This window comes from Oncorhynchus kisutch, unplaced genomic scaffold (assembly GCF_002021735.2).
Source record: "Oncorhynchus kisutch isolate 150728-3 unplaced genomic scaffold, Okis_V2 scaffold4043, whole genome shotgun sequence".
Classification (NCBI taxonomy): domain Eukaryota; kingdom Metazoa; phylum Chordata; class Actinopteri; order Salmoniformes; family Salmonidae; genus Oncorhynchus; species Oncorhynchus kisutch.
This window is the reverse complement of record NW_022265988.1, coordinates 118,399-140,859: the sequence shown is the minus strand read 5'-3', so window position 1 is coordinate 140,859 and position 22,461 is coordinate 118,399. Positions and strand designations below refer to the sequence as shown.

Genomic DNA, 22,461 nt, shown 5'->3' with positions numbered 1-22,461 from the left:
CAAACCCCCGAGCTGACTTACATCTTCTGTTTGGGAGTTACCCATCCCTGAGATAAAGACTCTTACATCTTCTGTTTGGGAGTTACCCATCCCTGAGATAAAGACTCTTATATCTTCTGTTTGGGAGATACCCATCCCTGAGATAAAGACTCTTACATCTTCTGTTTGGGAGATACCCATCCCTGAGATAAAGAGACAGTCCCCCCCTACATCCTCTGTTTGGGAGATACCCATCCCTGAGATAAAGACTCAGTCCCCCCCTACATCCTCTGTTTGGGAGATACCCATCCCTGAGATAAAGACTCAGTCCCCCCCTACATCCTCTGTTTTGGTAGATACCCATCCCTGAGATAAAGACTCAGCCCCCTACATCTTCTGTTAGGGAGATACCCATCCCTGAGATAAAGACTCAGCCCCCTACATCTTCTTCTGTTAGGGAGATACCCATCCCTGAGATAAAGACTCAGCCCCCTACATCTTCTTCTGTTAGGGAGATACCCATCCCTGAGATAAAGACTCAGCCCCCTACATCTTCTTCTGTTTGGGAGTTACCCATCCATGAGATATAGACTCTTACATCTTCTGTTTGGGAGATACCCATCCCTGAGATATAGACTCAGTCCCCCCCTACATCTTCTGTTTGGGAGTTACCCATCCCTGAGATAAAGACTCTTTGGGGGTTTGGGGCGACAGGGTAGCCTAGTGGTTAGAGCGTTGGACTAGTAACCGGAAGGTTGCAAGTTCAAACCCCCGAGCTGACAAGGTACAAATCTGTCGTTCTGCCCCTGAACAGGCAGTTAACCCACTGTTCCTAGGCCGTCATTGAAAATAAGAATGTGTTCTTAACTGACTTGCCTGGTTAAATAAAGTAAAAAATATAAAAAATAAACCATCCCTGAGATAAAGACTCTTACATCTTCTGTTTGGGAGTTACCCATCCCTGAGATAAAGACTCTTACATCTTCTGTTTGGGAGTTACCCATCCCTGAGATAAAGACTCTTACATCTTATGTTTGGGAGATACCCATCCCTGAGATAAAGACTCTTACATCTTATGTTTGGGAGATACCCATCCCTGAGATAAAGACTCAGCCCCCTACATCTTCTGTTTGGGAGTTACCCATCCCTGAGATAAAGACTTACATCTTCTGTTTGGGAGTTACCCATCCCTGAGATAAAGACTCTTACATCTTCTGTTTGGGAGTTACCCATCCCTGAGATAAAGACTTATATCTTCTGTTTGGGAGATACCCATCCCTGAGATAAAGACTCTTACATCTTCTGTTTGGGAGATACCCATCCCTGAGATAAAGACTCTTACATCTTCTGTTTGGGAGATACCCATCCCTGAGATAAAGACTCTTACATCTTCTGTTTGGGAGAAACCCATCCCTGAGATAAAGACTCAGTCCCCCCCTACACCCTCTGTTTGGGAGATACCCATCCCTGAGATAAAGACTCTTACATCTTCTGTTTGGGAGAAACCCATCCCTGAGATAAAGACTCAGTCCCCCCCTACACCCTCTGTTTGGGAGATACCCATCCCTGAGATAAAGAGACAGTCCCCCCCTACATCCTCTGTTTGGGAGATACCCATCCCTGAGATAAAGACTCTTACATCTTCTGTTTGGGAGATACCCATCCCTGAGATAAAGACTCTTACATCTTCTGTTTGGGAGATACCCATCCCTGAGATAAAGAGACAGTCCCCCCCTACATCCTCTGTTTTGGAGATACCCATCCCTGAGATAAAGACTCAGTCCCCCCCTACATCCTCTGTTTGGGAGATACCCATCCCTGAGATAAAGACTCAGTCCCCCCCTACATCCTCTGTTTGGGAGATACCCATCCCTGAGATAAAGACTCTATCTTCTGTTTGGGAGATACCCATCCCTGAGATAAAGACTCAGTCCCCCCCCACATCCTCTGTTTTGGTAGATACCCATCCCTGAGATAAAGACTCTTATATCTTCTGTTTGGGAGATACCCATCCCTGAGATAAAGACTCAGTCCCCCCTACATCCTCTGTTTGGGAGATACCCATCCCTGAGATAAAGACTCAGTCCCCCCTACATCTTCTGTTTGGGAGTTACCCATCCCTGAGATAAAGACTCAGTCCCCCCCATACATCCTCTGTTTGGGAGATACCCATCCCTGAGATAAAGACTCAGTCCCCCCTACATCTTCTGTTTGGGAGATACCCATCCCTGAGATAAAGACTCAGTCCCCCCCTACATCTTCTGTTTGGGAGATACCCATCCCTGAGATAAAGACTCAGTCCCCCCCTACATCTTCTGTTTGGGAGATACCCATCCCTGAGATAAAGACTCAGTCCCCCCCTACATCCTCTGTTTGGGAGATACCCATCCCTGAGATAAAGACTCAGTCCCCCTACATCTTCTGTTAGGGAGATACCCATCCCTGAGATAAAGACGCAGTCCCCCCTACATCTTCTGTTTGGGAGATACCCATCCCTGAGATAAAGACTCAGTCCCCTACATCTTCTGTTTGGGAGATACCCATCCCTGAGATAAAGACTCAGTCCCCCCCTACATCTTCTGTTAGGGAGATACCCATCCCTGAGATAAAGACTCAGCCCCCTACATCTTCTGTTTGGGAGTTACCCATCCCTGAGATAAAGACTTACATCTTCTGTTTGGGAGTTACCCATCCCTGAGATAAAGACTCTTACATCTTCTGTTTGGGAGTTACCCATCCCTGAGATAAAGACTCTTATATCTTCTGTTTGGGAGATACCCATCCCTGAGATAAAGACTCTTACATCTTCTGTTTGGGAGAAACCCATCCCTGAGATAAAGACTCAGTCCCCCCCTACACCCTCTGTTTGGGAGATACCCATCCCTGAGATAAAGAGACAGTCCCCCCCTACATCTTCTGTTTGGGAGATACCCATCCCTGAGATAAAGACTCAGTCCCCCCTACATCTTCTGTTTGGGAGATACCCATCCCTGAGATAAAGACTTCAGACCCCCCCTACATCCTCTGTTTGGGAGATACCCATCCCTGAGATAAAGACTCAGTCCCCCCTACATCTTCTGTTAGGGAGATACCCATCCCTGAGATAAAGACTCAGTCCCCCCTACATCTTCTGTTTGGGAGATACCCATCCCTGAGATAAAGACTCAGTCCCCCCCTACATCTTCTGTTAGGGAGATACCCATCCCTGAGATAAAGACTCTTACATCCTCTGTTTGGTCAAACGGTCTAAAATGTTAATGGTTTTGTTTTCATCTCTTTGTTTTCTTCCTTTTCCCCATAAATAAAAAGTTCAAACAGAAATGCCCTCCAAAGAGGCAACACTATGTGGGTGGTTCCCCTCTAATCAGGGACTGAGTTAGACCTGGGACACCCTGTGGGTGGTTCCCCTCTAATCAGGGACTGAGTTAGACCTGGGACACCCTGTGGGTGGTTCCCCTCTAATCAGGGACTGAGTTAGACCTGGGACACCATGTGGGTGGTTCCCCTCTAATCAGGGACTTACTTAGCCCTGGGACACCATGTGGGTGGTTCCCCTCTAATCAGGGAGTGAGTTAGATCTGGGACAACATGTGGGTGGTTCCCCTCTAATCATGGACTGAGTTAGACCTGGGACACCATGTGGGTAGTTCCCCTCTAATCAGGGACTGAGTTAGACCTGGGACACCATGTGGGTGGTTCCCCTCTAATCAGGGACTTACTTAGCCCTGGGACACCATGTGGGTGGTTACCCTCTAATCAGGGAGTGAGTTAGATCTGGGACAACATGTGGGTGGTTCCCCTCTAATCATGGACTGAGTTAGACCTGGGACACCAAGTGGGTGGTTCCCCTCTAATCAGGAACTGAGTTAGACCTGGGACACCATGTGGGTGGTTCCCCTATAATCAGGGACTGAGTTAGACCTGGGACACCATGTGGGTGGTTCCCCTCTAATCAGGGACTGAGTTAGACCTGGGACACCCTGTGGGTGGTTCCCCTCTAATCAGGGACTGAGTTAGACCTGGGACACCATGTGGGTGGTTCCCCTCTAATCAGGGACTGAGTTAGCTCTGGGACACCATGTGGGTGGTTCCCCTCTAATCAGGGACTGAGTTAGACCTGGGACATCATGTGGGTGGTTCCCCTCTAATCGGGGACTTAGTTAGCCCTGGGACACCATGTGGGTGGTTCCCCTCTAATCGGGGAGTGAGTTAGCCCTGGGACACCATGTGGGTGGTTCCCCTATAATCAGGGACTGAGTTAGACCTGGGACACCATGTGGGTGGTTCCCCTCTAATCAGGGACGGAGTTAGATCTGGGACACCATGTGGGTGGTTCCCCTCTAATCAGGGACTGAGTTAGATCTGGGACACCATGTGGGTGGTTCCCCTCTAATCAGGGACTGAGTTAGATCTGGGACACCATGTGGGTGGTTCCCCTCTAATCAGGGACTGAGTTAGACCTGGGACACCATGTGGGTGGTTCCCCTCTAATCGGGGACTGAGTTAGATCTGGGACACCATGTGGGTGGTTCCCCTCTAATCAGGGACTGAGTTAGACCTGGGACATCATGTGGGTGGTTCCCCTCTAATCAGGGACTGAGTTAGATCTGGGACACCATGTGGGTGGTTCCCCTCTAATCAGGGACTGAGTTAGACCTGGGACACCATGTGGGTGGTTCCCCTCTAATCAGGGACTGAGTTAGACCTTGGACACCATGTGGGTGGTTCCCCTCTAATCAGGGACTGAGTTAGATCTGGGACACCATGTGGGTGGTTCCCCTCTAATCAGGGATTGAGTTAGACCTGGGACACCATGTGGGTGGTTCCCCTCTAATCAGGGACTGAGTTAGACCTGGGACACCATGTGGGTGGTTCCCCTCTAATCAGGGACTGAGTTAGATCTGGGACACCATGTGGGTGGTTCCCCTCTAATCAGGGACTGAGTTAGACCTGGGACACCAAGTGGGTGGTTCCCCTCTAATCAGGGACTGAGTTAGACCTGGGACACCATGTGGGTGGTTCCCCTCTAATCGGGGACTTAGTTAGCCCTGGGACACCATGTGGGTGGTTCCCCTCTAATCGGGGACTGAGTTAGACCTGGGACACCATGTGGGTGGTTCCCCTCTAATCGGGGACTGAGTTAGACCTGGGACACCATGTGGGTGGTTCCCCTCTAATCAGGGACTGAGTTAGACCTGGGACACCATGTGGGTGGTTTCCCTCTAATCAGGGACTGAGTTAGACCTGGGACACCATGTGGGTGGTTCCCCTCTAATCAGGGACTGAGTTAGATCTGGGACACCATGTGGGTGGTTCCCTTCTAATCAGGGACTGAGTTAGACCTGGGACACCATGTGGGTGGTTCCCCTCTAATCAGGGACTGAGTTAGACCTGGGACACCATGTGGGTGGTTCCCCTCTAATCAGGGACTGAGTTAGACCTGGGACACCATGTTGGTGGTTCCCCTCTAATCGGGGACTTAGTTAGCCCTGGGACACCATGTGGGTGGTTCCCTTCAAATCAGGGACTGAGTTAGATCTGGGACACCATGTGGGTGGTTCCCCTCTAATCGGGGACTGAGTTAGACCTGGGACACCATGTGGGTGGTTCCCCTCTAATCAGGGACTGAGTTAGACCTTGGACACCATGTGGGTGGTTCCCCTCTAATCAGGGACTGAGTTTGACCTGGGACACCATGTGGGTGGTTCCCCTCTAATCGGGGACAGAGTTAGCCCTGGGACATCATGTGGGCGCAATTCATTATTAGGTAGAACAGAAAACCATCAGGCTCCTCGTAGGGTAAGAGTTGAATACGTCTGCCCTAGAATATAAAGCAGGGTGCCGAACTCAATTCCTGGAGGGCAGAGTGTCTGCTGCTTTTCACTCCTCCCTTGTACTTTACTGCCCTCCAGGATTTGAGTTTTTGTCATCCTTGATATAGATAATCAACATTTACATTACACACTATTATAGGCCTACATCTTTTTATTCCAAGACATTTTAAATGGATTGTCAGTAATCAAAATGGCTACCATTTCTCCAATCCTTTTACACATATAGGTCGTGTTCCCCTGATCAGATGTTGCATGCATCAACCAATGGTTGCGAGCTATGTCATCGACTGTGCTCGGGTACCAGATTGCTATAACGTGGTTAGCTGATAAGCATTGTATTCTGTAGTGTTAAGAATTCCCTTCAGTTCAACTAAGGGGCATGGCTCAAACCATGAAAAACAGCCCCAGACCATTATTCCTCCATCAAACATTACAGTTGTCACTCTGCATTCAGGCAGCGTTCTCCTGGCATCCGGCAAACCCAGATTTGACCTGAGAGAGCCCAATGGCGGAGAGCTTTACACCTCTCCAGCCGACGCTTGGCATTGTGTACTCGGCCATTGGAACCCATTTCATGAAGCTCCCGACGAACAGTTATTGTGCTGACGATGCTTCCAGGGACAGCTTGGAACTCGTTCGCGTTGCAACCGAGGACAGACGATTTTCACGCACTTCAACACTCAGGGGTCTCGTTCTGTGAGCTTGTGTGGCCTACCACTTCGTGGCTGAGTCGCTGTTGTTCCTAGAGGTTTCCACCTCACAATAACAGCACACGCAGCTCTAGCAGAGCAGAAATTTGACGAACTGACTTGTTGGAAAGGAGGCATCCTGTGTGGAAAGTCACTGAGCTCTTCGGTAAAGGCCATTCTACTGCCAATGTTAAGCTATGGAGATTGCATGGCTGTGTGCTCAATTGTATACACCGGTCAGCAACCGGTGTGGCTGAAATAGCCAAATCCACTAATTTGGGTGTCCACATACTTTTGTATAGCGTACGTAAAATACCTATCCAGGCATTGTAAGATCTGTTATGCGTCGGCAACGTCTGAGCCGAGGAACGCGACCAAACAGTATGAAAAAAGAGTGGCGTGAGCATGTCAATCAATGAGGTTATTGATTAGCTGAAATGCTAGCACCTGGTTGCACTTGCCAGCTGGTAATTAAAGATGGCTGCCAAGTGAAGTAACAAACCTCTGTGCTCAGGTAGGTCGGCCAACACAACACACACACCTGAATACCTGTTAAGCTCGTTACCATTCGTAAACGTTAACACAGATGGCGTCTAGATGTGGGCAGGGACGGGCAGCAGGGTCCCAGAGGAGACGACAGGAGAGCTCAGGTAAATCTTTATATTAACTCACACCTGCTGTTCCTCTTCTAGAATATTAGCTCAGACGTATTGTGGAGCTCCTGCACCTACATATAAACAGTACTGTCACCCATAATGAGAACCGGAACCTATTTCAGTCCAAGTCCACTGTCTATACCTCTTTCCCTCATCTCACTGGAAATGATTGGGAGTCCCACAGGGCAGTGCTCATTGGCCCAGCGTCGTCTGGGTTTGGCAGGTGGAGGCCATCATTGTAAATAATTGTTTGTTCTTAACTGACTTGCCTAGTTAAATAAAAAATAATCTCTTACCACCTCTGCCCCTCCCTCTCTCTACTCATACCTGCCCCTCCCTCTCTCTACTCATACCTGCCCCTCCCTCTCTCTACTCATACCTGCCCCTCCCTCTCTCTACTCATACCACCCCCTCCCTCCCTCTACTCATACCACCCCCCCCCCTCTCTCTACTCATACCACCCCTTCCCTCTCTCTACTCATACCACCCCTTCCCTCTCTCTACTCATACCACCCCTTCCCTCTCTCTACTCATACCACCCCTTCCCTCTCTCTACTCATACCACCCCCTCTCTACTCATTCCACCCCCTCTCTACTCATACCACCATCCAACCCCCTCCCTCTCTCTACTCGTACCACCCCCTCCCCCTCTCTACTCATACCACCATCCAACCCCCTCCCTCTCTCTACTCGTACCACCCCCTCTCTACTCATACCACCATCCAACCCCCTCCCTCTCTCTACTCGTACCACCCCCTCCCCCTCTCTACTCATACCACCATCCAACCCCCCTCCCTCTCTCTACTCATACCCCCTCCTCCCTCTCTCTACTCATACCACCCCCTCCCTCTCTCTACTCATACCACCCCCTCTCTACTCATACCACCATCCAACCCCCTCCCTCTCTCTACTCGTACCACCCCCTCCCCCTCTGTACTCATACCACCATCCAACCCCCTTCCCTCTCTCTACTCATACCACCATCCATCCCCCTCCCTCTCCTCTCTCTCTGTCTCCAGACCTCCAGGACACATACCTCCTCCATGGGGAGCCCAGCCTTGCTCTCAGTAACCTGTCTCTCCATGCCTCCTGGTGGTCTGGCAGGGACGAGCACAGAGAGACAGGGCCCTCTCTTGGCAGGGACGAGCACAGAGAGACAGGGCCCTCTCTTGGCAGGGACGAGCACAGAGAGACAGGGCCCTCTCTTGGCAGGGACGAGCACAGAGAGACAGGGCCCTCTCTTGGCAGGGACGAGCACAGAGAGACAGGGCCCTCTCTTGGCAGGGACGAGCACAGAGAGACAGGGCCCTCCCTTGGGGTAAGCTTGTGCGTGTGGTGTGTACTTAACAAATGAACATTGTGGGTTTGAGAGTCAGTCAGGTGAGAATGTGAGTGACAGAATAGTGTGTTTTATTGTGTTAGCAACTCATGCCAGCAGCATAGCACCCTGCATCCCTGGCTTCCCTGCATAGCACCCTGCATCCCTGGCTTCCCTGCATAGCACCCTGCATCCCTGGCTTCCCTGCATAGCACCCTGCATCCCTGGCTTCCCTGCATAGCACTCTGCATCCCTGGCTTCCCTGCATAGCACCCTGCATCCCTGGCTTCCCTGCATAGCACCCTGCATCCCTGGCTTCCCAGCATAGCACCCTGCATCCCTGGCTTCCCAGCATAGCACCCTGCATCCCTGGCTTCCCTGCATAGCACCCTGCATCCCTGGCTTCCCTGCATAGCACCCTGCATCCCTGGCTTCCCTGCATAGCACCCTGCATCCCTGGCTTCCCTGCATAGCACCCTGCATCCCTGGCTTCCCTGCATAGCACCCTGCATCCCTGGCTTCTCAAGCATCTGGTCCCTGGATGGGAGACCAGATGCTGCTGAAGTGGTGTTGGAGGACCAATAGGCCCCACTCTTTCTTCTGGTCTAAAAAAATATCCCAATTCCCCAGGGCAGTGATAGGGGACATTGCCCTGTGCTGTCTTTCGGATGGGATGTATGTACCTCGGCCTAAACATCAGCGCCAATCAAGGCAAGAAGATCCCATGGGACTCATCGTAAGAGTAGAGGTTTTAACCCTGGTGCCCTGGCTAAATTCCCAATCTGGCCCTCATACCATCATGGCCCCCCTAATCATCCCCAGTTTAGAAAGGGCTCATTCATACCCCCCTCCATTCCCCAGGTCATTGCTGTAAATGAGAATGTGATCTCTTAACTTACCTGGTAAAATATGGGTTGATTAAAAAATATAGTGTTTTGTTCACAGGAGCAACTGGTTGAGAGAAATCAGCACGTTGCCAGACTACAGGATGCACTGAGACGCGAGAGAGAGAAGGTGTGTCTCATGTATCATGAGTTTGATGGAAAATATCAACCATGTTGATGAATAACCATTTCCCTCTTTATCTATTTCACACACACACTCTGAAGGGTTCCAGCCTGCAGTGTCGGTGTAATCAGCAGGGGTCAGAGTTGAGGCGTAGAGAGCAGCACAGCGCCAGACTGAAGGAGAGACTAACCCAACTTGCAGAGAGACACAGAGAGAGAGGCGCCTGTAAGGATCTCTGTCTAACCATCTCTCCTACACTTAATGTGCCCTCTCATATTCTATCCCACTCCAGCTTTCTCTCTAAATGTCTCCTAATCTTAAACCCACACACCATTCTGCCACTCTCCTTCTACCTACCTATATTGTAATGACCTCTGCACAGAGGGAGAGGGCTTCAAGGGCCTCTGTATTTGGGTGGGGGAGGCTGTGAAACTCTCCTGCTGTTGTTGGGCTCATGAGCTTTGACACCTCACGTCACACCTCAGTGCTAATTGAAGTTGCTAGCAACCAAGGTAACCTTAGCATTCAGTCCTTTATAAATAAATTACAGTAGTATATTAAACTTTTTCTTATTGGCTTGAAGGATCTTCAACTTTAAAAAAAAAATTTGCCTAAAATGACCCAAATGTAACTGGCTGTAGCTCAGGTCCTGAAGGATTTGCATATTCCTGATACCAACTGAAAGGAAACGCTTTGTGGACATGTGGAATGAATGTAGGAGAATATAACACATTAGATCTGGTAAAAGGTAATACAATGGATCATTTTTTTTTTTTTTTACTAGCTTTGAAATGCAAGAGAAAGGCCATAATGTATTATTCCAGCCCAGGTGCAATTTAGATTATGGCCACTAGATGGCAGCGGTGTATGTAAAGTTTGACTGATCCAATGAATCATTGAATTTCTGTTCAAAATGTTGTATCAAGACTGCCCAAATGTACCTAATTTGTTTAACAACTTTTCCAGTTCAAAAATGTGCACTCTTCTCACAATACCATGGTATTCTTTCACTGTCTTAGCAACTGTAAAGTGGACAGTGCAGTTAGATTAACAAGAATTTAAGCTTTCAGCCAATATCAGATATGTCCTGGGAAATGTTCTTGTTACTTACAACCTCATGCTAATCGCATTAGCCTACGTTAGCTCAACTGTCCTGCGGGGGACCCACCAATCCTGTAGAGGTTAATTAAGAGGTTTTTAAAGTAACTTCAAACTAAACATGATTAGCTCTCTCTCAATTCAATTTAAATTGAAGGGGCTTTATTGGCATGGAAAACATGTTCACATGTGAAATAGATACAGTACAGTAAACATTACACTCACAAGTTAGACATTTCAAAAGGGAAAATAAACGCCTCTTTTCTGAATTTTGATAATTGGCGGGTATCAACCTAATTCTGCTCTGCATACATTTTATTTGGTGTTTGACGTTGTACACGGAGGGTATTTTTGCAGAATTCTGCATGCAGAATCTCAATTTTGCGTTTGTCCCATTTTGTGAATTCTTGGTTGGCGAGCGGACCCCAGACCTCACAAGCATAAAAGGCAATGGGTTTTATAACTGAATCCAGTATTCTTTGCCAGATCCTAATTGGTATGTCGAATTGAGTTTCTTTTGATGGCATAAAGGCCCTTGCCTTGTCTCTCAGGTTGTTCACAGCTTTGTGGAAGTTACCTGTGGCGCTGATGTTTAGGCCAAGGTATGTATAGTTGTCTGTGTGCTCCAGGACAACGGGGTCTAGATGGAATTTATATTTGTGGTCCTGGCAACTGGACATTTTTTGGAACACCGTTATTTTTGTCTTACTGAGATTTACTGGCAGGGCCCAGGTCTGGAAGGGCCCAGGTCTGGAAGGGCCCAGGTCTGGCAGGGCCCAGGTCTGGCAGGGCCCAGGTCTGGCAGGGCCCAGGTCTGGCAGGGCCCAGGTCTGGCAGGGCCCAGGTCTGGCAGGGCCCAGGTCTGGCAGAATCTGTGCAGAAGATCTAGGTGCTGCTGTAGGCCCTCCTTGGTTGGTGACAGAAGCACCAGGTCATCAGCAAACAGTTGACGTTTGACTTTGGATTCTAGTAGGGTGAGGCCGGGTGCTGCAGACTGTTCTAGTGCCCTCGCCAATTTGTTGATGGATATGTTGAAGAGGACGGGGCTTAACTGCATCCTTGTCTCTCTCCCTCTTTCTGTAGCCATGGAGCTGTTGAACCCGGTGCCCAGAGGTCAGGTGAAGAGGGACAGACCAGCCAGGACCAACGGAAGGTAGAGAGAGTCCAAAATGGCACCCTATTCCCTTTATAGTGCACTACTGTTGACTACTGGGGCTGTGGACTCCGGTTGGAACCCCATAGATCACCTATTCTGATCCAGGAAATTGAGACGCAGGCTTCTGTTCCAGCCCAGCACTAATGCACCTGATTTACCCCCAACAGGAAGGAGGAGGCAGCGCTACGTGTGATGCTAGAGCGGCGAGAGGCGGAGTTAAGGGAGGCCATGAAGCTCCGACACAAACTCACCACGCTACTGCACGCGCTCAGAGCAAACATGGAACGGGTTAGACGGCTCCTATAGCTCAGAGCAGGGTGACGGTGGCCCTAGACACTGTTTTGCATTTCCTCCACTAATGATTTAAGGTTATGATTGGGGGAGGGGATGCTGGTCCTAGACCTGTACCTAGGGGAACCCCTCCCGGTGTGTTTCCTGGTCCTAGGGAGAGGTTTCCACCAAAGGGGTGCCTTAGTACGAACACATCCTGGTTCCCAGGACCAGATGGCGGGGCGGGGTCTTGGGGTGGGGGAAGGGGCACGGTCTTGGGGTGGGGGAAGGGGCTACAGAAGGGGCGGGGACTTGGGGTGGAGTACGGGGCAGGGTCTTGGGATGGAAGGAAGGGGCTACGGAAGGGGCAGGGTCTTGGGAGGAAGGAAGGGGCTACGGAAGGGGCAGGGTCTTGGGGTGGGAGGAAGGGGCTACGGAAGGGGCGGGGACTTTGGGTGGAGGACGGGGCAGGGTCTTGGGGTGGAAGGAAGGGGCTATGGAAGGGGCAGGGTCTTGGGGTGGAAGGAAGGGGCTACGGAAGGGGCAGGGTCTTGGGGTGGAGGATGGGGCAGGGTCTTGGGGAGGAAGGAAGGGGCTACGGAAGGGGCAGGGTCTTGGGGTGGAGGGCAGGGTCTTGGGGAGGAAGGAAGGGGCTACGGAAGGGGCAGGGTCTTGTGGTGGAGGAAGGGGCACGGTCTTGGGGTGGGGGAAGGGGCTACGGAAGGGGCGGGGCCTTGGGGTGGAGGACGGGGCTACAGAAGGGGCAGGGTCTTTGGGTGGAGGAAGGGGCTATGGAAGGGGCGGGGTCTTGGGGTGGAGGAAGGGGCAGGGTCTTGGGGTGGAGGACGGGGCAGGGTCTTGGGGTGGAAGGAAGGGGCTACAGAAGGGGCAGGGTCTTGGGGTGGAGGACGGGGCAGGGTCTTCGGGTGGAAGGAAGGGGCTACGGAAGGGGCAGGGTCTTGGGGTGGAGGACGGGGCAGGGTCTTGGGGAGGAAGGAAGGGGCTACGGAAGGGGCAGGGTCTTGGGGTGGAGGAAGGGGCACGGTCTTGGGGAGGAAGGAAGGGGCTATGGAAGGGGTGGGTCTTGGGGCTATGGAAGGGGCTATGGAAGGGGCGGGGTCTTGGGGTGGAGGAAGGGGCAGGGACTTGGGGTGGAGGACGGGGCAGGGTCTTGGGGTGGAAGGAAGGGGCTACAGAAGGGGCAGGGTCTTGGGGTGGGAGGAAGGGGCAGGGTCTTGGGGTGGAAGGAAGGGGCTACGGAAGGGGCAGGGTCTTGGGGTGGAGGAAGGGGCGGGGTCTTGGGGTGGAGGAAGGGGCTATGGAAGGGGCAGGGTCTTGGGGTGGAGGACGGGGCAGGGTCTTGGGGTGGAGGACGGGGCAGGGTCTTGGGGTGGGAGGAAGGGGCAGGGTCTTGGGGTGGGAGGAAGGGGCAGGGTCTTGGGGTGGGAGGAAGGGGCAGGGTCTTGGGGTGGGAGGAAGGGTCTTGGGGTGGGAGGAAGGGGCAGGGTCTTGGGGTGGAGGACGGGGCAGGGTCTTGGGGTGGGAGGACGGGGCAGGGTCTTGGGGTGGGAGGACGGGGCAGGGTCTTGGGGTGGAGGAAGTGGCAGGGTCTTGGGGTGGAGGACGGGGCTACTGAAGGGAAGTGAAACTTGGGCACGGTCAGCAGGGGAGTACATTTTGGAACATTCAGCTATAAACATGTTATGTAGAACTAACATGCCTCTCGATGCTGGAATCATGTCAGCTCTATTCATGGCATTTCCATCTGTAATATTTGGCAACTGAACCCAACCCTGGGTATGGTGAGAGGATTGAGCTGATTGGCCGAAAGCTACTACTTTGTCACTTTTCCCACAGACCCTATTGGACACTGTGGGTGACCAGGAAGAGGACCCAGACAGCGCCAAGATGCTGGTCCAGTCAGAGGAGTCCCTGGGCGAACATGTGACAGGGGGTGTGTTCCAGGGATGGAAGAGTGTGCAGAGGAGACTAGGGGACCTCCTGAGTCAGGGTGAGAGGGGATGAAGCGGCACCGTGTTCCCTACGTAGTGCACCACTTATGAACATAGGGCCATTTTGGACGGACACAGCGACTTGTAGGAGATAAACATGGATGTTTTTATGACTAAAGAAATATTCAGTGGTTTTTGTGTGTATAGGTCACGTGGCTGTGGGGACTGACCAGGATAAGCTCTTGGCCCAGCTAGAGACAGAGTTGGATCAGAGTCAACAGTTGGTCAAACTGCAGCAGCATCTACTACAGGTGGACTATACCCGCTACAATGTTACGGCTCGTTAGTGAAGAAACCGACACGCTACAATGTTATCGCTAGTTACTAAAGAAACCGACCCGCTACAATGTTACGGCTCGTTACTAAAGAAACCGACACACCCTATAATGTTATGGCTCCTTACTATAGAAACCGACACGGGCTAAAATGTTGTGGCTAATTACTATAGAAACCGACACACGCTAAAATGTTGCGGCTAATTACTATAGAAACCGACACGGGCTAAAATGTTGCGGCTAATTACTATAGAAACCGACACTGGCTAAAATGTTGCGGCTAATTACTATAGAAACCGACACGCGCTAAAATGTTGTGGCTGATTACTATAGAAACCGACACGCGCTACAATGTTACAGCTAGTTACTAAAGAAACCGACACGGGCTACAATGTTATGGCTAGTTACTATAGAAACCGATACACGCTACAATGTTGCGGCTAATTACTATAGAAACCGACACGCGCTACAATGTTACGGCTCGTTACTAAAGAAACCGACACACACTGGCGTTCATAGAAACACACGTATGTGACCAGCTGGGTTCAAACCTGTGAAACACAGGAATGTTAATCCGCTGAGCTAGTCTAGGCATTAATTTGGCAGCTAAGGCAAGAGTCTCGGGGTGGGAGAAGGGGGCGGGGTCTTGGGGTGGGAGGAGGGGCTTTGAAATTTTGGACAAAGTTACATAGTTAACTTTCTCTCCGGTTCTCCATGTCATCCCCCTTCTCCCGTGTCATCCCCCTTCTTACATGCCCTCTCTCTCCCCACACCCCTCTTTCTCCTCTCCTCCATCTCTACCTACCTTCCCTCCCCATTTCCCCATGTAATCTCCCCCTCCCCAGGACAGTGTGATCACTCCGGTCCCGGCCGCTCTGACAGACTGCTACTTCCTGGAAGAGTGGGAGCGGCTTCAGGACAGCTGGGCGGAGCTAGAACACCAGAAGCGGAGCTTCCATAGGGAGAGACGGGCCTTCACCGACGCCGCCATCCGATTGGGCCACGAGGTGAGGGACGGGAGAGACAGGAAAGGGGGAGGGAGTGAAAACGGACTCCTTGGATTGAAAGAAACATTAGAGGGATGGGTGGTTGGGGAAAGAGGGAAACCAAGTCAGTTGTACAACTGAATGCAGTCACCTGAAATGTGTCTTCCGCATTTAACCCAACCCCTCTTAGTAACGTGTTTGACTGTGGTTATTTTATTACGTACTTAGTGTCTCAAATCAATTCAAATTTGTATTGGTCACATACATGGTTAGCAGATGTTATTGCAAGTGTAGTGAAATGCTTGTAATACATTAGAAAAAGTGTGTGTGTGTGTGTGTGTGTGTGTAGAGACGTGAGTTTGAGCAGCAGAGGGCCTGTGTGGTGAAGCAGCAGTATCTGTTTGACTCTCCGTTGGGGAGGACGTTGCAGCGTCACAACAGGAGAGAGAGCACCGTCCTCAGTGAGTCAGCATAAATCTTGTTCTATACGTCTACTGTATATACATGACATGACCAGAAGTATGTGAACACCTGTTGGTCAAACATCTCATTCCAAAATCATGGGCATTAAAATGGAGTTGGTCCCCCTCCAGTCTTCTGGGAAGGCTTTCCAATAGATGTTGGAACATTGCTGCAGGGACTTACTTCCATTCACCCATGAGCATTAGTGAGGTCGGGCTCTGTTGGACAATTAGGCCTGGCTCATAGTCGGCGTTCCAAATTTTCCCTAAGGTGTTCAATGAGGTTAAGGTCAGGGCTCTGAGCAGGCCAATCAAGTTCTTCCACACTGATCTCGGCAAACCATTTCTGTATGGACCTTACTTTGTGCACAGGGGCATTGTCATGCTGAAACAGGAAAGGGCCTTCCCCAAACTGTTGCCACAAAGTTGGAATTGAAGAATCGTCTAGAATGTCATTGTATGCTGTAGCATTAAGATTTCCCTTCACTGGAACTAAGGCACCTAGGCCGAACCATGAAAAACAGCCCCAGAACATTATTCCTCCTCCACCAAACTTTACAGTTGGCCCTATACATTGGGGCTGGTAGTGTTCTCCTGGCATCCTCCAAACCCAGATTCGTCTGTCGGACTGCCAGATGGTGAAGCGTGATTCATCACTCTAGAGAAGGCGTTTCCACTGCTCCAGAGTCCAATGGCAGTGAGCTTTACCCCACTGTGTATGGTGATCCGAAGCTTGTGTGCGGCTGCTCGGCCATGGAAACCCACTTCATGAAGCTCCTGACGAACAGTTATTGTGTTGATGTTGCTTCTAGAGGCAGTTTGGAACTTATTAGTGACTGTTGCAACCGAGGACAGACTATTTTTACTCGCTACGTGCCTCAGCACTCGGTGGTCCCGTTCTGTGAGCTTGCGTGGCCTACCACTTTGCGGCTGAGCCGTTGTTGCTCCTAGATGTTTCCACTTCACAATAACGGCACTTAGTTGACAGGAGCAGCTCTGGCAGAGCAGAAATTTGATGGACTGACTTGTTGGAAAGGTGGCATCAAATCACTGTGCCATGTTGAAAGTCAGTTGGGCCATTCTACTGCCAATGTTTGTCTATGGAGATTGCATGGCTGTGTGCTCAATTTTATACAGCTGTCAGCAACGAACGTGGCGTAAAAAGCCGAAGCTACTAATTTGAAGGGGTGTCCACATACTTTTGTCATGTAGTGTATATTGGGGATTCCCGAGTGGCGCAGGGGTCTAAGGCACTGCATCTCAGGGCTGATGCGTCACTACAGACACCCTGGTTTGATTCCAGGCTGTATCACAACCGGCCGTGATTGGGAGTCCCATAGGATGGCGCACAATTGTCCCAGCGTTGTCCGGGTTTGGCCGCGGTAGGCCGTCCATTGTAAATAAGAATTTGTTCTTATCTGACTTGCCTAGTTAAATTTAAAATATTGGCCATATACCACCCATGGTACATGGTACATGGTACATGTCTGATATACCATGGCTTTCCATGGCTTTCAGCCAATCAGTATTTAGGCTCCAACTACCCAGTTTATAATCAACAATGAACACTACATACTGCTAGATATCTGCAAAAGCGTTACTAGTTTGTTTTCAACTATAGGTATTGCTTTACTAATGGGTTTTACTATAGCATCGTATTTTAGTCACTTCAGGGGATTCCTGTGTGCACTCGCAGATCTCTCAGATTCTGATCACATGATCTTGTCCGGCTGCCGGCCGGCCACGCCCTCCTCTGCCGAGTCTGGGATCATACCCTGGTTAGGGTCATCGGGGTCTCTGCAGGTTCATGGCAAGGTCAAAGTTCACACGCCCAGCACCCCAGAGCTCTACTCTGCCCTCCAACTGCCCTACAGCTGCAGGTCAGGCCCAGACATGTCCTGGCTCAGTTCCAAATGGCCCCCTATTCCCTATTTGTTGCTCTGTTATTGACCAGGGCCTGGTCAGAAGTAGGCCACTATATAGGGAATGGGGTGTCATTTAAGATGTGGACCTAGTTACTAAACTGTTAAATCCATCCAGTCTTTGTCATCTTTCTTCAGTAAGATATTTTATTAATCACCCCAAAGGGAAAATCATTATTGGTGATTGAGGTAATCACAGATCTTATATGATTACAGATGGATTTTTGTTGTAGATTGGTGTGTGTGATATATATATATATATATATATATTATATATATATATATATATATATATATATATATATATATATATATATATATATATATATATATAGAAATAAATAAATTCTGCCATTACCCCGCCCTGTCCCTCCAACTCTGCAGGTCCAGTGAGAGTGATGCCCAGTCAGAGTGCTGGGATGTGGGGGCAGAGAGGCTCCAGTTTGCCCCCCCTGGTCCTCACCTGGACGGGTCATTTCAGTAGTATTGCTGTTTATATGTCGTTTCCATTGTGTGTTTTTTTTATAATTTTGTCTGTTTCAGTTGTATGTCGTTTCTATTGTGTTTTATGAAATCGTTTTTCAATGTGATTAATAAAGATGAATTGTTTGACACGTTCCTTCTCTACTACTGTTCACTGGAATGACTCGATGAGCCAGGAGAAATGCTACAATAACTTAATGGTGGTAGTAGTGAACAGCGAGGAAGTCGAAGCAGTTTTGAATTTTAACAGAGAAAGAAGGCGACCCGCCCATATGATATTTTATTAAAATAGGCTATTATAAAACATCTTCTTATAACTAAGAATTATAATCTAAATCCTATCAATTTAGACCCTAGAATAGATTAAACAGTTATATTTGACGTTTTTAATATTGTTGAGGTGTAAAATTGTATCCCAAATAGTTGATCTTCTAAAATGGCCAATTTAGCTGTTGTCAGTTTGAAACCATTTGATTGGCTGTTGTCGCGTTGCCACGGACTCCGCACTGCTGGCGCACGACACCATCTGATTGGCTGCTTCCAAAACACGGAAAAGCCCAAAGATGCATGTTGTCAAGCTTGTCTTCAGTCGAGTTCTCAATTAATTGAAGTTTAGACACCGCTTTCTTTATTCTGGCACATTCTGATTGTCAGACACTAGTCTGTTGGGAATATGAACGCTATGATTTGTCAACTCCAACAGCTCCGTGTTACATGGAGTCCGAAAACAGGAGATCCAACCGTGGCGGGACNCCCAGTCAGAGTGCTGGGATGTGGGGGCAGAGAGGCTCCAGTTTGCCCCCCCTGGTCCTCACCTGGACGGGTCATTTCAGTAGTATTGCTGTTTATATGTCGTTTCCATTTGTGTTTTTTTATAATTTTGTCTGTTTCAGTTGTATGTCGTTTCGTATTGTGTTTTATGAAATCGTTTTTCAATGTGATTAATAAAGATGAATTGTTTGACACGTTCCTTCTCTACTACTGTTCACTGGAATGACTCGATGAGCCAGGAGAGAATGCTACAATAACGTAATGGTGGTAGTAGTGAACAGCGAGGAAGTCGAAGCAGTTTTGAATTTTAACAGAGAAAGAAGGCGACCCGCTAAGTGATATTTTATTAAAATAGGCTATTATAAAACATCTTCTTATAACTAAATTATAATCTAAATCCTATCAATTTAGACCTAGAATAGATTAAACAGTTATATTTGAAGTTTTTAATATTGTTGAGGTGTAAAATTGTATCCAAAATAGTTGATCTTCTAAAATGGCCAATTTAGCTGTTGTCAGTTTGAAACCATTTGATTGGCTGTTGTCGCGTGCCACGGACTCCGCACTGCTGGCGCACGACACCATCTGATTGGCTGCTTTCCAAAACACGGAAAAGCCCCAAAGAGCATGTTGTCAGCTTGTCTTCAGTCGAGTTCTCAATTAATTGAAGTTTAGACACCGCTTTCTTTATCTGGCACATTCTGATTGTCAGACACTAGTCTGTTGGGAATATGAACGCTATGATTTGTCAACTCCAACAGCTACCGTGTTACATGGAGTCCGAAAACAGGAGATTCCAACCGTGGCGGGACTACATGAAGCTAGCGGACGCAGTGCGGGAGATTGCAGTTAGGGAACTTCACATCCGAACCGTCAACCGTTGAGGGTCATGACTCCGGGATATGCTCGACTATGGTGGAATTTGAAGAATTTCCGCCACGAGCCTTGCTGTTCCGATAACACCCGTGGCCGACACAACCCTTATGGCACGAAAATGGAACCCCTGGATTCCGAAATCGTCCCCTTGCATAAACACGCTACTTTACGTCCGAGCAGCACCAAGGGTCCCGAGCCCCCTACAGCAGCGTCCAGATCCTTCGCGGGCACCCGGGGCCAGAAGGAGAGAATGAAGGCGACCCGCTCTAAGACGCCGGAGGAGGTGTCATCACCTGAGCGCAAGATCTGCAGCTTCTGCAAACACAACGGGGAGTCTGAATCTGTGTTTGGGTCCCACAGTCTAAAGGACCAGGATGGGGACGTGGTATGCCCGTACCTGCGGCAATATATCTGCCCTCTCTGCGGGGCCACCAAGGCCAAAGCCCACACCAAGCGCTTCTGTCCCCAAGTCGAAACCACCTACAGCTCGGTCCTATGTCAAGTCATAGAAGCGCTAGCTCTGGTCCAGGCCGTTACTGCGCTACCCTCTAGACCTACTAACATAGTCAACTTGTTGTTGCGAGATGGGTGGGACCAGAGCTAGAGAGGCGCTGGAGAGACTTCAGGCTGTTGTTGTGCAGACTTTCTTGAGCGTCTCTAGCGCACTGTATGCGGACAATTGTAAGAGGATTTACGAGTGGATATTCAGCTGAGACGCAGTTTGGAACAGGCTGACAAGTTTGTAGACTGTGTAATAGGCTGACTAGTTTGTAGAATGTGTAATAGGCTGACTAGTTTGTAGACTGTGTAATAGGCTGACTAGTTTGTAGAATGTGTAATTTCCTGTTAGTCGTGTGATTTTTATTATTTATTTCCTTGACTTTTTCTTGTTTGTTTTCAACCTGTCGCGTATTTTTATGTATTTATGACGTGTGATTATTTGCATTTATTTTCTACACATTTTGGGGTTTGAGTTGTTTTCTTTAAAGTGTAAATGTCTCTGTCTGTCTGTGACCAAACTAACTACGTCTTTACATGTTGGTATGAGATTTTGTAAAACCTCAACCTCTTAATGTGTCGCCTACTGAACCGCCCTTATCAACAAACTCTCATTGCAGAATTCGACGTTTTTCCACGTTTCTCCCTGCTACTTTGGGGAGGAAAAACGAAAGTGTTGTTTTCCTGACTTTAAAACGACATGCTCTAATTAATCTAACTGTACATCTGCAAGTCTACAGGCCTAAAATAACTATTATAAGAAAATGACTATTGACAAGACAACTGCTATTTTATGATGTGGTGTGCAGAGCTACTTTGTGTTTCTCATTTACCATGCTAGCTACTATTAAGAACTGTTATACTTGAATTACTTTAATAGATCTAGAAGTGTTCTTTTTTTTTTTTTTTTTCAACCTCGATGCATCTTACGTTGGCTGTACAGGACTTTAATGTCTGTCACTTTAAAGAACTGCTCTACCCCATGTTGAATAGTATGTTTGTTTATTATGATACATGTCTTCTATAATAATAACAATAATATCTGCATTGGCTACTCCTGTGTGTCTTAATTATCAGCGAGGTGTCCCTAAAAAGGTGTCCCTGTCTGCACATCATGTTGGTGTCCCACATGGCATTGTATTTCTTAAATAGTGCCCTACTTTTGATCAGGGGCCATAGGGCTGTGGTGAAAAGTAGTGCACTAAATAGGGCTGTGGTCTAAAGTAGTGCACTATATAGGGCTGTGGTCTAAAGTAGTGCACTATATAGGCCTGTGGTCTAAAGTAGTGCACTATATAGGTCTGTGGTCTAAAGTAGTGCACTAAATAGGGCTATGGTCTAAAGTAGTGCACTATACAGGGTTGTGGTCTAAAGTAGTGCACTATGTAGGGCTGTGGTCTAAAGTAGTGCACTATATAGGGCTGTGGTCTAAAGTAGTGCACTATACAGGGCTGTGGTCTAAAGTAGTGCACTATACAGGGCTGTGGTCTAAAGTAGTGCACTATGTAGGGCTGTGGTCTAAAGTAGTGCACTATGTAGGGCTGTGGTCTAAAGTAGTGCACTATATAGGGCTATGGTCTAAAGTAGTGCACTATATAGGGCTGTGGTCTAAAGTAGTGCACTATGTAGGGCTGTGGTCTAAAGTAGTGCACTATATAGGGCTATGGTCTAAAGTAGTGCACTATATAGGGCTGTGGTCTAAAGTAGTGCACTATATAGGGCATTGTCTACAGGTGGACTTTAGGTCTTAGTGTTAAAGGTGATATTTATGCTGGTAATCTTTAGACTGGTTAGTTATTCAAAAGGCAATCGCACATGTGAGCTGTCTTTGTTGCAGATGCCTGGTAACAGTTGAATAAGAGAACATAATAAACCTGCCACTGCTCTTCATTAAGCTTTAAGCTTCGAGGCCTTGCTCAGAGATGTTTTTCATTTGCACCCTTATTTAGACATTGCTCCGCCCACATCCGTTCAATGCATCGAATGGGATTGGAGTAGAGGGAACACAGGCGTATGTTACCACATATAACAATGTGCATTTCATCAGTATTCTAATAAAATGTGTATATAAAGTATTAAAAGATACTGTAAAACCACAACGATGACATGACCCGTCAAGTAAGTTTTTATAAATCATTGCGTACTGTGCAGGATAAACCGTCAGAGTAA

General features: G+C 48.7%; 2 protein-coding genes across 2 annotated transcripts; both read left to right on the top strand.

The window, feature by feature from the left end:
* The first annotated feature begins 6,753 nt into the window (after window positions 1–6,753).
* LOC116373423 (afadin- and alpha-actinin-binding protein-like) lies at window positions 6,754–18,287 on the top strand. The gene is made up of 12 exons (XM_031822004.1): window positions 6,754–7,152; window positions 8,178–8,476; window positions 9,422–9,490; window positions 9,586–9,709; window positions 11,666–11,735; window positions 11,906–12,026; window positions 13,866–14,019; window positions 14,168–14,271; window positions 15,141–15,302; window positions 15,631–15,742; window positions 17,439–17,622; window positions 18,049–18,287. The coding sequence occupies exons 1-12, from the start codon at window positions 7,089–7,091 to the stop codon at window positions 18,146–18,148; spliced, it is 1,563 nt and encodes a 520-aa protein (XP_031677864.1). The 5' UTR covers window positions 6,754–7,088; the 3' UTR covers window positions 18,149–18,287.
* Window positions 18,288–19,892: 1,605 nt separating this feature from the next.
* Window positions 19,893–21,511, top strand: LOC116373420 (nanos homolog 3-like). The gene has a single exon (XM_031821999.1). The coding sequence runs from the start codon at window positions 19,913–19,915 to the stop codon at window positions 20,396–20,398; it is 486 nt and encodes a 161-aa protein (XP_031677859.1). The 5' UTR covers window positions 19,893–19,912; the 3' UTR covers window positions 20,399–21,511.
* The last annotated feature ends 950 nt before the right edge of the window (window positions 21,512–22,461 follow it).